This window comes from Dreissena polymorpha, chromosome 3 (genome assembly GCF_020536995.1).
Source record: "Dreissena polymorpha isolate Duluth1 chromosome 3, UMN_Dpol_1.0, whole genome shotgun sequence".
Classification (NCBI taxonomy): domain Eukaryota; kingdom Metazoa; phylum Mollusca; class Bivalvia; order Myida; family Dreissenidae; genus Dreissena; species Dreissena polymorpha.
The window spans coordinates 58572645-58589568 of NC_068357.1; the positions used below are offsets into that span (position 1 = coordinate 58572645).

General features: G+C 34.1%; 1 protein-coding gene across 1 annotated transcript; it reads right to left on the reverse strand.

The window, feature by feature from the left end:
* Positions 1-5105: 5105 nt before the first annotated feature.
* LOC127874325 (phospholipid phosphatase 1-like) lies at positions 5106-16924 on the reverse strand. The gene is made up of 7 exons (XM_052418572.1): positions 16734-16924; positions 13511-14019; positions 8100-8251; positions 7602-7822; positions 7232-7352; positions 6655-6831; positions 5106-6341 (listed from the first exon to the last, which is right to left on the reverse strand). The coding sequence occupies exons 2-7, from the start codon at positions 13614-13616 to the stop codon at positions 6048-6050; spliced, it is 1071 nt and encodes a 356-aa protein (XP_052274532.1). The 5' UTR covers positions 13617-14019; positions 16734-16924; the 3' UTR covers positions 5106-6047.

Below are 16924 nucleotides of genomic sequence, written 5' to 3' on the forward strand. Positions count from 1 at the left end.
GAAGTGAGCGTAGTAATCTTCAATCGAGCTGTGCTTTACAGACCAACTAACCACACTGAATTAACTGACAAGTAAATACAGTGGTTTTAAACCTAGGAGTAAAACAAGGACATATGTATACAAATGAACACCTAATTTAAATTATGATTTTAAAAATATGTCTCCGTTCAGTTTTCGTTGAAAATAGTGGTTTGATCACAGATAGAGTGTTGACATAAAAATACGCTACGTCGTTACAGTACATCGCAGACGAAATCAATTGTATCGTCTAGTCTTTAAATCTTCGAATAGTTCTCGCATCTGAAAATACACAAAGGAAAAATAATGAAAGTTTGTTTGTATGTATGTTGTAAAGGAGCTTACAATCACTTAACCGTCTTTTTTTTCAAAATAACATAATATGTTTTAAACTATTCATTATATTATTCATAATCACTTCTTTTATCAACGCTAACAATAATATTTCCAACATGAGCGTAGGCCAAAGCTTTCTCAATATTTCGTGCAAAACGAAATGAGCTTCAGACCTACAAACTGACCGACATTTCTTTTGAGGGGTGGGGAATCATAGCAAAATTCAATTAGACCACTGATAGATTGAACATAAGGTGCAAATTGTACCGCTTTTATTTTGCCCACATTCACATATAATTAATTTCAAGACCCTATATGACAGATTCGCAAATAAAATAAAACAAACAACAACCTACGAATCAAGCATCTGTTCTGACGCTAAAAAAAGTCAGTTTAATGTTTCTCTAATAATTAGAATGTTTTATGTCATTATTTCTTTTAAATGCACGGTATCGGTATGCACAATTTAACAACAACGGGTGATAATTAACAAAACACAATGTAATCACGGTTGAAATGCATATTGTCATTATATGCACTTGTTCGCATAGGATAAGTATCCACATGTTTACAACGATTCGGTGACGCAAGCTTTGCTCAAGTAGGGTATAATTGATTATTCAGCCGCTTTTGTCCGTTCGTTTAATTTCTGTTGACTGGCTTTTACTTCATTAATTCGACTCAACATATTTATTTTACATGAAGCTTGTATGCGAAAGTTTATAATAGAGAACTGGACAAGATTATGTTAAGCAATATTTTATACGGATTACATAGCCTTTTCGTGCATTATATTTATAAATGTGCAAAAACAACGCAAGTTTTCAATCAATCCAATATGCATATGTGAATTATTTAAAACTACCCAAACTACCCCGGTATATATTTTATATGTTTCCGATACTCAATTACAAATCAAGAATGGGATCAATTAACTTTTGTTTAAACGAGGTAAGTAAATTGCTAATTTATTTTTTGTTGGAATTATGCATCTCAGTCCGACTTAAAATAATGTTGGACTAATCTCTGCAGCTTTTTAGCTATTGCTAGAGAAAATTGTATTCAAAAGATCTTCGCCGGTGCGTCATTCCACACAAAAAAGATGCCAGTCTCAAATTGCTAATTAAGCCTCGTGCAAGTTTTCGAATGGAACTGTGTCGTGAGAACATTAGAGTGAGACCATGCATTTCCACCCATTATCTTACAACGGCCTGCCAATAAAGTCCGGACTAACATAAAAATAATTTGTTTAAAACCTGCACAGTGATTTATCCCCATCGTTGCACAGAGTCAAGATGTTGTGGATAGTTCGTGTTTCACCGCCGTGACGCCTAGTTGTATAATTGACAACGAGATGCTGATAAACGCCTTGACGCATAGTTAAGTTTTTTAACTCGGCAATAAATCATTTTGTATGTGCAGAGCAAGTGATTTAACTTCAAAATTATGAATATGTTTAATGTATAACGGAGTTATGTATAACGGAGATTTATTAATATTTGTCCTATTGGATTTCAAAATAAATGCATGCAGATGTTATATTAATGCCCATCTGCGGACCCGACGATGTTATTCCGTTAGCAATAAATAGTAGTTTTACGATCACAAAACCATTGCATGCCTGCTCTAATTTATTTATCGATAGTTTGTTGTTGTTTTGCAAACACGTTTATGCATGTGATTGCTCAATACAAAATGTGTGTTCGAATATCCAAAACAATACTGTTATTGACTCCGTCAGAAAATTGGCAAAATAATGGCATATCTTATAAATGCTTGTGTGTATTTCGAAGTTTACGAGGTCTCTCCGCGCCTGAGGCTACATGTTGAGATCCGGAGTTTACCCTAACACGCCTGTCTAATTATATATTTGACTCACGAAAGATGGGACGACCTTTGGAGTACAGCTGTAATTTCCTGTATTTTGTTTTTCTCCTAAAGGTATTTTTATTTTGATGTGGCCTTATGCTGTGGTGGGAAGCCAGAATACCCGAAGGAAAACCCACCTATCCCTTATGGTGACCACCAACCAAACACAAATACTTACGTGGAGAAACGCGTGTACCAAGCACGGTGCTTCCCGGACAGCCATTTATATTAAAACTAAGGCCTGATAGGCGGCATTGCAAGCGTAAAAAACACACATATATCGGCTACTCACCTCAAACTCTTCGCCAATGTTTGCTTTCTGTCGTGTAAACACAAAATGCAATGGACCCGTTATTTTATTATCATAATACGTACGTTATACACGTTTATTTAGTATGGATTTTACTCTTTTATATAACTATGGCTTCACAATACATACAAGACATAATCAATGTATAATTAGTTTCTGAAATAAGCAATTTTCTGAAAAACGTTTGAAATTATCAGGTTAAAAAGCTGCTTAAAAATGCACTGTTTGGCGCCATTGTGAATAATGCAAATATATCGCTGAAGTGTATATATTCTACATTATATGAAATAAAGACCAAATAAAATAAAAGTTAAAGAAGTATGTTAAGAGATTTTGCTGGTTACGATACAACTTATCCATCTTGCACTCTAAAGACACTTCAGAGACCCACGGCGTTATATAATCTACCCCAAAAATGTATCAGGTAGCTACTTGAGTTGTCCAAACATTTATATAACATACCCAAGATAAGTGTCAATGGTACCTGAGTGTCACAACGTTTTACATATCTTATCCAAGATTTTTTTTTCAGTAGAATTCTTCAAGTTAAAGGGAGTTATGACTCTGTTGTTATCATTGTAGATATATTAATTTAGATAGTAGTGAAATAAGGAAAACACAATTTTATAACTTTTTAATAAGTCTAATTATTTTATACTACAGCTAAATGATTTTATAGAACAAATACGACTCATAAAGAAAAGCATAAAGAAAAGATAAGGTTTTCTCCACGGTTATTTTTAGATAAGGTTTATTCCACAGTTATTTTTAGAACATAGGGATAACTTTTTTTGGCCTTTCACCCCCGATTGCGTCATTCAAGTCATTGGATACGCAGTCGTTTAACGAGTTAACGAGTGTGTGTGTTTACGATGGATTATTTAGAGGATAATACACGGATGAGATGGGCCGAGCAGTGATAATCGGCCCGCAGGGGGCATAACCCTGGTTTGCGACCTGGGGCCGATTATCACTGCCCGAAACAAGCTAGACGCTTTGGATTTAAGGACAACATAAATTCGGACTTGGCGGGTTTTTATTTAACAATTTAATATTTTTTATGCATCGAACGATTATTGTGTGTGTTTACGACATTATTATCATATTATGAATGTGAGTAACAGTGTTGGGATATAAAACTGGAATGAAACTGGTGAAATTGCATTTTCGATTTCGTTAAAATGTCGAATATACTCGAATAACGCGATGTTTTGTTGAACAATTGATGGATTAAATTTAAGGAAAGTATCAGTGAATTGTTCTTTAACTGTTCGAAGGAAATCGATGTTGAGTTAAAAGGGTAATTTCTTTGATGAATAAGTCGTTCCTTTGTCAGTCGATCAAAGAATGTCTATTCACAAAGAATTGCCTGCTTGCATCCAGTGGCACTCGACAAGCCTCGCCATGTAAACCTTTCTTCACTCGTGGGATAAATTTAAGTACACAATCACACTAACATAGTATTCTCTATATTCTTTGGTAACTGAAATACTTTCGAGAGATTTCGTACTTTGTATATTACGTTTTTCACGCCTATAAAATGAGAGACAAAATGCGCGACTGTTTTAATTTACATATAATGTGATAGGAAAACTAATTATATAAATATAATAGCGGTCCGTTATTCGTATCTGGCGAGCTAATATAAATAATATCGGTCTGCCTGATCGGTTAGATTTTTTATATCTGAAAAGAAACGGATCGCGCGAGGTCAATTGAAAAAATGATAATGAAAATCAAAGCGCTGAATGCACTGAAGGTTTTCGCTATTGCATAATCTTAGACGCAGTTCAGTTTTCAAAATTTTGTTATAGCTTTTTATATCGCAAGTTGGAAATGAACACAAGCCATTCACATTTATAAAGAGTATGTCTGAAAGCACTGTTTATCCTCATATCCATTTTATAGAGATAACTTAGAATAAAAAACAACAATATGTCTCTTTTTTCACAATTAATTGCTTCACTTAAAATTATTGAGCAACAAATTTGCCAACATGACAGACTTTTAATGCAGTATTAAGCCCCGTTTTCCCTGAAAGCAGCAAATATGTACAGGTTTCAATGATACACTGGCAAATGTATCGAATTCTGGCCATTCTGACCGAAAGTACGATTTCCGAAATAGAATCACTGGTCGGAGTGATTACTTTAGTCCTATAGACGTTCCAATTATACATGAAAAACACGTTATCTCAAATACCTTTTTTCAATCGATAGATGCCTTTTTAAATAAATATTTTACTGTTAAAAGTAACCACAACGTCCGAATTGTTCTCATTAAATCCAGAGGGTCTACCTTTACCCGGTGGGTTTCGTCACATAAATTACTTCAAACGAAATAGGTCATAAAGTCCCTTAGGTTGAATAAAAATTAAAGTACGGAAAGCTGGTTCTGCAACAAATTTAAGTGAAGGAACAACATAGAATTATATGTAATAAAAGAGATAACACACGACAAAGACCATCCGGTCGTTTTGTCGGTACACGGCCGATTATAGACATCCGGTTAACGCAGACGTTTGTATACTTTACAAGCTAAAGGCTTGTCAAAGAAATAACAGTTTACAACATATGTTGTACTTTTATATAATAAACATTATATTCATATGACAGAGTTTTTCATTTAACAATACTGACTAAGTTTTTTTATTAATACGCTAGACGCCATTTGTTTAAGAAAACTTACTTGCGAATGACAAGAAGTCCAGTGTTTAGTCCGTCAACACACATACACATGTATACAAATAAAATAAACACAATTTATCATATCGGACAATTAATGCCACAAATATGTAATTGCATTTAACACAACACAAATATCAAAATAATCATTATTTAACCTCATCTTTCATGTGTGATGTATACATGGAACATGTTCACACTTATTCGAATGTTCTTTTATTTATTGTATATCGCTGGTATTATTGATATAACAATCCATTTGATAAGTTAATTTGTCAAGTGCTTAGTAAGATACCTTTGAGAAGTCAAAGTGTCTTTTCCTATCACCGAGTGAGTTCCAATAAAAATAATTTTACAAAGACCAAATAAACCCTATTGACACAATTAATATATCCGTAGTAGTCGTTTCTTATAGACAATCGATTGCTCGAGAAGTTTTCATTTCATATTCTCTGACGAAGGTCAATAACCAAGACCGGATAAGATTGAAGCCCTTTGACAAAAAAAGGACATTGGTCTACGCGAAAGTTGGTTGGTGATTAGTACGAAAAAAAGGTTTAGTAATGGTAATTATGATATTGTTTAACACTGCTGTTCTTGTTGATAGTGTTGTTGATAAGGATAAAGATGAAGATGATGACGACGACGACAAATAGGATGATGACGATGATTTTGATGATGATAATTTTAGTTAGAGCGTGCTTTAAATTTTTGTAAGAAACGTTCTTCCAACCAGATTAACAAATTTCGTAACGGTTACTACTCCATCGAGAACAAATTCTCTGTGCTACACGAGTTCAGAAAAACTTATATAAAACACGTGTGTAAATTCAAACCAGTTCTTGTTGGGATGATAATGTTACTGGTGTTGACAAAGGGCGACGAACGGGAGAACTCTTTTTAAGTTTTAACGACGTATGCCTGCCTTCGTCGAGTGTGTTTGGGACGTCATTAAAGTACCCGTTTTGGAGTAATGGGGCAGGCGTATGCGATTCGACGTTTGAAGATATTGTTGTTGCGCATGTGCAACATAAGTCATGTGACACTGTCGATGTTGACATGGATGATTTGCTGACGTCATCCTCTAAAGATGTGGAGAGCAGGTTTTCCGCCAAAAGCTTATACTGAAATAATGTGCAAGCGATTACTATTTTGATGAAGTGTAAGGGGTTTAATGCATGTGCGTAAAGTGTCGTCCAAGATTACCGGTAGCCTGTACGGACTGCACAGGCTAATCTGGGACAACATTTTATGCACATGCATTAAACCCCCTTTTTACAGAGCACGGCCCATATGTAAACGATTACTATTTGATGCAATGTTAGTGGGAGCCGATGTTAAGGACATAATTCATTAGACTGTGTTGTTGTTTTCATTATAAATTCGTTAGGAAAAAACGCTATAAACGTGCACTTTAATTATATATAAATATTCTACCACAAAGACGGCAACTGCTGCCCCGACGGTAAATCCGACGATGACGTCAGAGGCATGGTGTTTGTGGTCCCTGATACGACTCAAGCCGCATATGGATGCAGTGAAGACGAGAGCAGCTTGCAGGAAGAACTTCAGAATTCGTGAGAAACTGACGTGGAGTCGTCTCTGTATGTAAAACTGGAAAAAGAATTAGCGGACATATTTAAGTGTTTTGTTTCGATATTATTTAATTCCACAAAGACAACGATGAAAAAAAGGAAACTAGACAAGTGTATCAACTACATCTCGTATTTCACCACGGAATAGGACCTTGTAAGGCTAATAGAAAAGCACACGCGAGTTTTAGGTTTCATTTTAATATATTACCTATAAATATACTTTTGAGTGCGAGAACAATAACTCGTTTTATGTTTTATTACAGTTTTAAATGGTTTATTCCGTGGTATTGAGCTGCAAATTCAATGCGTTAAATGCATTTATCCATCCGTCTTTCTGGCATGGTTGAACATTTACGACTTATAATAATCCCTGCATTATAGACTTAAAACACGATAACTCTTGAAGTTGTGATACATACGCAGTAGAAAACTGCGATGTACAGGGAGAAGGCTGAGTGCCCGGATGGAAATGACTGTCGGCTGTCACGAATCTCGTCGGCGTCGTGATCGCTTCCGCTGCACGTGTACTCGGTAATGTAGCTTTAGAAAGAAACATTTCAATGTTTGAGAGTAAAAATTACCGATGTAAATAAGAAAATAATATTCCAGAATAAATTAACACTACAAAATACTCTCACATGTTTTAGCTTTTGATGAAAGCAAAAACGCTGTAACAATATTTCTGAAAAAAGCTGATTGTGATACAATTTTATAAGCCTCAAAGCGGTTTGCACACGCGAAGATGATAAGTAACACATTTACAGGTGGCTGAAATAGTAACCAACTCACGCGGGGCATAGTGATCTGTTGAACTGCGGACGGCACACGTCCATGAAGTTGGGTCTCAAGAATCCAAGTTGTCTCTTCAAAAATTCGACAAACAGCTCTTGAACCACGAACCCGACGACCATCACCGAGTAGCCCTTAGCAATGAACCAGAAATCTTCGCGCGTGGGACATGCGCGTATATACTTCCTGTTGATGGCGTTTAAAACCTCCACGATAACGACCTATAAAATACATTTCTCAAATAAGCAAAGACGTGTGTTTTTTATTGATATTTCCGTTCATTATATTTTACTTGTATATCTGGGTCATGACTTTTGAGTCGGAAATGAGACTCGTATGCTACACGTTATCTGGTCAAGAGCTATACTTTATACAAAATGACTTATCCAGAAGAACGCTTCGGTATTGTGTAGCTACAATTGTCAAAATGAATAGAAGGGCAGGCCACTCGCCGGCGCCCACATATATGTAGTACAAACAAACGTTATTTCTACTCACACAGAAGATAGAAGTCCCGACGCCGGCGAAGATAAGTACAGGTGTACTTATGGTGTCGGGACGGTAAGGGAGGGAGATGGAAGGGTCATCACAAAGGAAGCCTTGGATAAAAGGCTGGCCCTGAAGGAACAAGTAAAGAACCGGGATTCCCACTGAAATGGAAACAAAAATATGATATAAATGCAGTGTATGTGGTGTGTATATGGGACTGTTTCCGGAACAGAAGTATGACCAATGTATACATATCACCAATGCCATCAATTGTTCAATTTAAAATTTCAATTTTCGACAATAACCCACAGGTGGTTAGCGTGTGGCTATAATAATAATTAGTAAAAACATCATTTTGAATGAAACATAATCAAATTATAACAAAAATCAACTTCTCTGAAAAACCAATCCACTAACAAATATATGTATATTTGATTGTGAAAAGTTTTTTCTCAGAGAAGTTGATTCTTATTGGGATAGTGTATGTTTGAAAACAAGCAATATGTTTTCGTTTTAGTAATAACAGTTGAAACATTGAAAATATTGGAAAAAGGTAATCGAAATCAGCTTCTCGAACTATTCAAATAACATCAAACTAACATATGGGCCGTGCACTGTGAAAAGGGGATTTAATGCATGTGCGTAAAGTGTCATCCCAGATTAGCCTATGCAGTCCGCACAGGCTAATCAGGGACGACACTTTCCGCTTTTAATGATATTGTTCGTTTCAAGAAAGTCTCTACTTAGCAAAAATCAAATTTAGGCGCAAAGTGTCGTCCCTGATTAGCTAGTGCGGAGTCCACAGGCTAATCTGGGACGACACTTTACGCACACGCATCAAACGCCTTTTTCACAGAGCACGGCCCATACATAGAAGTTGCAATGACACAGTCAAGTATAATGCTGTTAACCAGTATTTGAAATGCTACTCAATTGATGAAGGCGTTATCCAACATTAAAATTAAACCATTAAAGTATTTTGCGTTCATGTGTAAACCATTTAATTATACGGCGACAATTATTAGTTACGATTAGACCTATACATTATGGCCATGAAGTTTTATTCCCGATACCGTTATATTAAGTTTAACTAAACCACCACGATCTATTTAACACGTCAAACATACTTCAATTCATGCGACACATCATCTGAGTTATTTAAACACGTGATGTCTTTTTGGAGTTCATGCTTTGAGATGAACGAATGGAAAATGGCAACTCGATAGACTGTTTTGGTCGACTGGAAACAAACGGTTTGATAATGTCGTATTTACCTAGATTTTAAAGGAACCTTTTCACATATTTTGACATATATTGAAGTTTGTCATTAAATGCTTTATATCGATAAATGTAAACATTGGATCTTAAAAGTACCAGTAAAAGACAAGAATATAATTAAAGAAAGAAAAATAGTAACCCTCAACTAGGCTCAAACCACTGACCCCTGGAGTAGAAGTCTATCGCTTAGACCACTCGACCATCCGTGCTCATACAATTAATGATGTATTTTATAATTAATATAAGCAATCCTCGTAGTGTCACACAATATAATGACAGCAACAGAACTCTTCAAATCATTCAATCGTTTCGCGTTGCAACGCTTTATAATTTTCAGGTTTTCAAATCGTCAAAAGATGCACCAAATGGATATTTCTGATAAATGTTCAGTTTTACTGTTTCCTCACAAATATCATAACTACAACGAACATTTGCGAAGGTGAAACAACTTTTGTTTAATTGTGTCAATTTACCAAAACGTGAAAAGGTCCGTTAAAATATAATGGGGCAAGTATGTAAGAAAACTAAGCTTCTGTTTGATTAATGGCCTGTTAGCGAACGCATTAGTTTGACCAATTATGATTTGATAAATAGCTGCTGAACTAAAATATACATCGACGCGGTTTATTTCATGGATACATGCGAGAGTGGAAGTTTTGTTTTAATATTACTTTATAGAGAATATTGAAATCTTCGTCCGACCTAGTAAAAACCTCATGAATATTGAGCATCTTTGATGTATAATAATCCAGGAAAACAATTTAGGAAGTTTTACCATTAAGGTATGCCATATTTTGATTCAAGAGCTGCATCCGGAACAATTTGCATCTATACCACTTTATCATGTTATGAACAGTAACTTGGTTAATGTACTCAAAACACTATTAAGAAAATAACAGCCAAAACTAGAACACGGAATTGAATACCTTTTTTCGTTTTTGTCTCACGTTTGTTTTTGTATTATTGTTTACGGATTAATATAATGAACTTTACAAGTAAACGAATAAAATAATAATGTGTTGTTGTTGCATGTTATATGTATTTTTAAGGTTCTTGAAACTTGCAGCATCGCGTTTTTGATAATAGTCATAAATGTCAACAGTATAAGGATGTCTAAGCTCTGTGAAAAGGGGTATTCATGCATGTTTGTAAAGGTTCGTCCCAGATTAGACTGTATAGTCCACACAGGCTAATCTGGGAAGACATTTTCCGCTTTTATGATATTTTTCTTTTTTTAAAAGTCTCTTCTTGTCAAAAATCAAGTTTAGGCGGAAATTGTCGTCCCTGATTTCCCTGTGCGGACTGCGCATGCTAATCTGGGACGACACTTTAAGCACATGCATTAAACCCCCTTTTCACAGAGCGAGGCTCATGTTTATCTTAACCTAAAATATCTTATTGATATATCATAACGTTTCAATACAGTCAAAGCGCGTCCTATTTCTTTTCGAACAAATTCTAGCACCCATTCATCATTATCGGAACCGGTCAATTACGCGAATTTACAAATATTCGATTGGGATTAAAGGTTGCTAGATTGATAAATAGATCTCGATAAAACGAGATATGTTTAGAACGAAATATTGGAACCTGTCTATTTCGCGCATTTATAAACCTTTAATGGGATAAATGGGCTGTACGAGTGATAAATAGGCCCGCTAAACTAGATATGTGATATATTGGCAGCCAATTGGGTTGCCAGATTTCCGGGAGTTCCCGAATCAGCGGCGTTTCTGATTATGCGACTATTGAGACATAGCAAAGAAAGTCAAAACCACAATGAGTCGTATATGCGAATATCAAACTAACTGACTTGTCGATGTCAACAAAGTAGGTAATGGATCATTAAATCAGTCTCGAATACGCATAAATTGCTTACGAGAGATTAGCTCAAATTATATTAAAAATGTGATAAATTCATCATTCATCATTATTATTAAATGGATTGTGATGATCGAGCCATCAAGTCGGGGAAATTTCACAGTCGACGATTTTTAGTTGTGTGAACATTTATAAAACGCAAATGTGCGTAAGCCGTTATCTCGTGTGTTTTTTTTATCTTACTTCAAATCAATCCAGGCAAAAAGTAAGTCAACTATAAACGCCATCCTGTCCGATCTCTGTCGTCATTTAAGACAAATAGTTTACGTTAAGTAGGTAAACATCCTACAATCGGTGTTTAACGGAAATCAATTAGCCCTATGACATGAACAAAACACTCAACAAATGACCGGAAATAACTTTTTGGATTTGATTGTTATCCGCGCTCACATTGTATACACGCAAAAATAATAAGTAAAAAAGCTACGTTCTGCAATATATGTAGTGGTACTTGTTTAGTGAAGTGCCTGGGAGATATCAAATGCAAAACAAACATGATACTTACTTTCATTAGGAATAGCTTTGCGTACATTTTTCGCATAGAAACACCCAATCAGATGTCGATTTATGAATCAAATCCTTATACGCTATTGTATGTAATTTCTTGTTAGACGTATCAATTAATGAAAATGACGTACACGTTAGTGCTGTCATTTTTGCATGCGTTAATTTACTCGGAATGCCAGAGGGGGTAATCACGTGACAAACAAGATGGCGACGCCCATGTCAAGACAGGTACTAGTACTTTTCGCCGTTTTATACCCTTTATTACTAATTGTTGATATGGCGTTCACTGTCCAGCCATATCGGCAAGAAAGGGATTTGCGTTGATATCGTATTTACATTCACTATATATCTCGGCTTTACTCGCTGCGAAATTTCCGCTAAGAAAATATCAAACAAAAATATGAACTCTAGTAATTATTGCGGTGTAGTTAACATACATTTCGTCACAAAACAAGGTAGATTATGATAGGCAAATGAGTATAGGATGTGTGATTCACAGCCATTGTCCCATGAACCAGCTTTAATCACGGAGACTTTGGCAAATTTAAGAGAGCGAAATGATTAGGGCGGATCTCAAAAAGAAACGCAACATGATGATAAACTACTTCAAGTGCAATACTCAGCGTGACAAAACATTTGTTAAATGTCTTATTTAACAAATAATTTAACGTATAGCGTAATTTTCTTGTTCAACTAGCCGTTTATAACAGTCAAGATAATTGCACCCTAATTTTACAAAGAAGTTCGCGTTTAGCGTAATTTTCTTGTTCAACTAGCCGGTTTATTACAGTCATTATTCTGCAAGGTTATAGAACCCGTATATGGTTCATTTTCAACGAAACACTTATACAGAATGGTTGTAGTCGATTAATATGAAGAAAATTGCGGTTTTAATTTGTGTTAAGATATGATTATCCTCCCCGAACCAATTTGACTGAAATGGCTTGACCCAGAATAAGTCTTAGTCCATAAGTGTCCAAATTGGAGGTTTGCGTGGAAGATATTTAGTCGGTATTATTATTAAAAATATTATGATTATGATGATTATGATGATAATTATTATTATTAATTTTTTTGTATTATTAGTAATCATTATTTTATTATTATTATTATTATTATTAATATTATTATTATTATTATTATTATTGTTATTATTATTATTACGAGTCGGTTAAACATTGCGTATGTTATTTTGGTAAATATTCCCACAACAATTGTTTATTTTTATTTCATGCCCATTTTATATATACCATACTTTTCATCACAATGTATGTTCGTTGGCTATATTCTTATGTATCTGCCAATAAAATTGACTTGACTTGACGTAATTAATAATTATTATTTGTATTATTATTATTATTATTATTATTATTATTATTATTATTATTATTATTATTATTATTATTATTATTATTATTATTATCAGTGTTATTATTATTTTTATTTAACAAGATTAACTGTATTAATCTAAACCAAATAAAACATTTGGTCTATTATTTTAAGCTCAATCCATTTCATTACTTTGTTTAGTTAAAAAATCAACAAATCTGTTATTTTTTGCTTCTGAAGATGCAGTCATGTTTTACCCTACTTAAACAATGATTTCAAAAGTTCTAAGATACTTGATCTATTTACCATATTTACGCGAAGGTATTTTGAACGCTTCCACTCAAAACTTATGTAAGCACTATGTTATGTGTAATTATTGTACACGTTGATATCGAATAAAATTTTCTTACACAATTATAGCTTACCTATAAGGAAAAGTATAACATCCACTATTAAAGCCAGCGTAAGGCGTCTTCGACTGACCCGTCTATTATCCGGACACTTCTCCATTTTGCAATTATTCCACAGCATCTAAACCGAAGAGTTGCGTTGAACACGTCTTGGAATCCGGATTTTATACCTATGTCACACACATTTTGGACGAATCAGCAACCACAACTTACCGGGTGAATCCTTTTTCTTCTCGATCGAAAGACCGAAGTGAGCGTAGTAAACTTCAAATAAGCTAAACACTAGAGGACATTAAATCGCATTTGATCAACTGACTGGTAAATCTAGTGGTTTATAACTGTCGATTTAAACAGGTACATATGTTCACCCCCTTAATTTCAATGATGATTTCGATAGTATCTCTTCGTTAAAATTATGTTTTGATCAATTGTAGTTTGTTGATATAAGAGTACGTTACGTCATTAACTACAGCCTAGAAGAACTAACTTAGGCGCAAAGTCTTTAAATCTCCGAACAAGTGTACCTGCAAATATACAAAGGAAGAATTATACAAGTATTTGTTAATGTATGTTATAAGGAAAATATCAAATGAATGGCTACTATGGTATTGTATTTTTAAAGCGGTTATATGCTTAAAAGTAGTTAAACATAGTTATTTTGTACATTTTTTCTATAAATTTTAACAGCATTATAGCAACAGAGTCACAACTTAAATAGTTTGTAAAAAATGCGATTTGTTCTTGTTTTTACTTTGAAACCGCTGTCATATATCACGTTAGATAATACGCACACTGCTTGCTACTGTATGATCACTTCCTCTTCGCATGGCCTTTTGATATGTATAGTATTACATGGTTAAGACTAACGATTTACTATGTGCAAGTCATACTAAAGTAATTTACTATGTACAAGTCATACGAAAGTAATGGTCTTTTCTGCTCTTTCGTATAAAAGATGTAAGAAAGCTTTGATGCTGTTCAATCGTACGTACATCGCTACACGAGCCAATCTCAGCAGATTACTCATCTGATGAATGCGTGTAATGCTCTCATACGTCCAATGGGGGCATTTTTGGCATGCACGTGTTTAATAATTATCACAGCAATATGGAAGTACTCATAAATATAAAATACACAATAACAAAATGAAATATTTTGGATAAAAAACTTAACTCTATTTATATGTTGGGTAAGTTTAACTTTGCATAAATACTTTAGAAATCCTCGTCGTATAAAAGCTGTTAATATGCTTTACTTGTAGGCTTTATCAGCATTATTCGTCCGCGTCATGCGAACATTGGTCTTATGCTGTAAGCGGTTAGCGAAGTTCAAGACCAGAAAGGTTTGTCCGAAGCTACACTGGCCTCATATGGCATAAGACCCATTTTTGCACGAAGAAGGCCATTTAGGACAAGGATTATTTTTTTCTCGTCGTCCATGCAAGTTTTCGCAAAGAACTGTATCGTGGTAAGACGTAATTTGTATTTTCATGTTTGTAAACTAGACTTATTCATTCTTTGGTAAATGCAATACTTTTAACCGTTAAACAAGCAGGCTATTTTTGTAAACTTGTTTGATACAATGAGTATATAAAGATGTTAAAGAAGATGTTCTGTGCATTTTATTTAGAATTTATTAGCAACCATGACAGCAATTTAGAAAAGAATTTAAAGACAGGGACGAGAAATGGTTCCAGCAGCGGTATAGGTTAGAAAAAGCAAAATGTTACATTGCTTTCCATTTCATGATTGACTTCAGACGATATAGCCTCATTGTCTGTATATTCGGTCACTTAAGACGTGAAGTTAACTTGTTAAACTGAATGAAAACAAGTTCAATACAGGTAATACAAATTACTAACCATACCATTTTTAAACGCGAATATTATTTGAATTAACGAAAACAAAGTTTTAAAATATGATGTACGATTGATGCGTTATAGTTTTGACCAAAAGCAACCTCTGTCTGATAGAATTCACTACATAAAAAAAAGCCATTAAATTAGAATCTTCACTCAGGTTTTACCAGAGATATGTTACATTTGCCATAATAAGCGGATAGCTGTATCAAAAGGTGTGGATAAAAAATAGGGGGAAAGGATTAACATGTATAAACATTCAAAACATGTAAAATGTCATTGAGTTTTGATGACACAGTTTGCCAGGTTTATCGTTTACTACATGCTAACTTAGAAAATTAATATGAAACAAATACAAACAATGTAGTAGTTTTTTAAATAAAAATCTTTAACCAACAACGCTCGCCATAATTAGAAAACCGAACAATTACTTACTTATTTTCAGCACGATTATATAGTCTTTCAAAGTAAACTTTGTCTTTATCGAACCAAGTGATGACTACCACGAAAATTGCAAAACAATTAAATACTTCTATTAAAGCGCGAGAGCAAAACAGCTCATTATTTGGTCTATCTCCAATCAACTTTATTCGTTAAGATAATTGTTTAATATTCACTTCCTCAAAGAGAACTGCGTGAGTTAGCCGCTGACGACAAAAACGTCGTATAAACTCGCGCACAAATAAACGAATCGCGTTCTGAGAAAACTGGGCATAATGCATGTGCGTTAAGTGTCGTCCCAAATTAGCCTGTGCAGTCCGCATACGCGTGAATATGCTATTTAAATAGAGGTGAGCTTATTTTGTAAAATCCAGTGAGTTATATAAATAATATTTTGACTCTAAGCATCTATGATGCCCATCTTCCGAAAATATAGCGGTCCAAATAAAATTCAAAGAAAAAAAGCACTGATACACATTTTGTAGATTAAACGCTGCATACGTGTTTCAAACGATTAAAATTAGGGAAGATGTAAACGTTTAAGTTTTTATAGAATTCAGTTATAATGAAGTCATATAAGTTTGTGCGAAAATTACTTTCTTAAATAAGCGATGATTGTTTTATTAAACGTTCATGTTAGCGGCAAACTAATATTTTTATAAAGATAAATTGCCTATATAGAATGGCCTTGATATAAATGTTTTAAATAGAACAATTTATATTTGTTTATTTTTAAACGTAATAAAATGTGTAGAGATCTACATTAGAATTTATTCTTTACCGACTAGAGGCTTGTGAACGACATGCCATTTAAAAAACAAACAAATGCAGTGCATGTATATCATAAAATTATATTAATCTGTTAGAGTTTTAAATTTAACAATATCCAATAGTTTTTATATTTAATTGGCTTCAACATATTTAGTTAAACAAACATACCTGCGAACGACAACAATTCTATTTTTCCGTTAATACACATAACTCTTTTTAAAGATAATATTAGCACTTTATCATGACGCACATGTCATACACGATTAAGTACGTATATAATTGTTTTCATCGAAGGTAGTAAAGTAGATTACAATCCAATTAATCTCATCTTTCAATGTTTGATATAAATATGCTATACT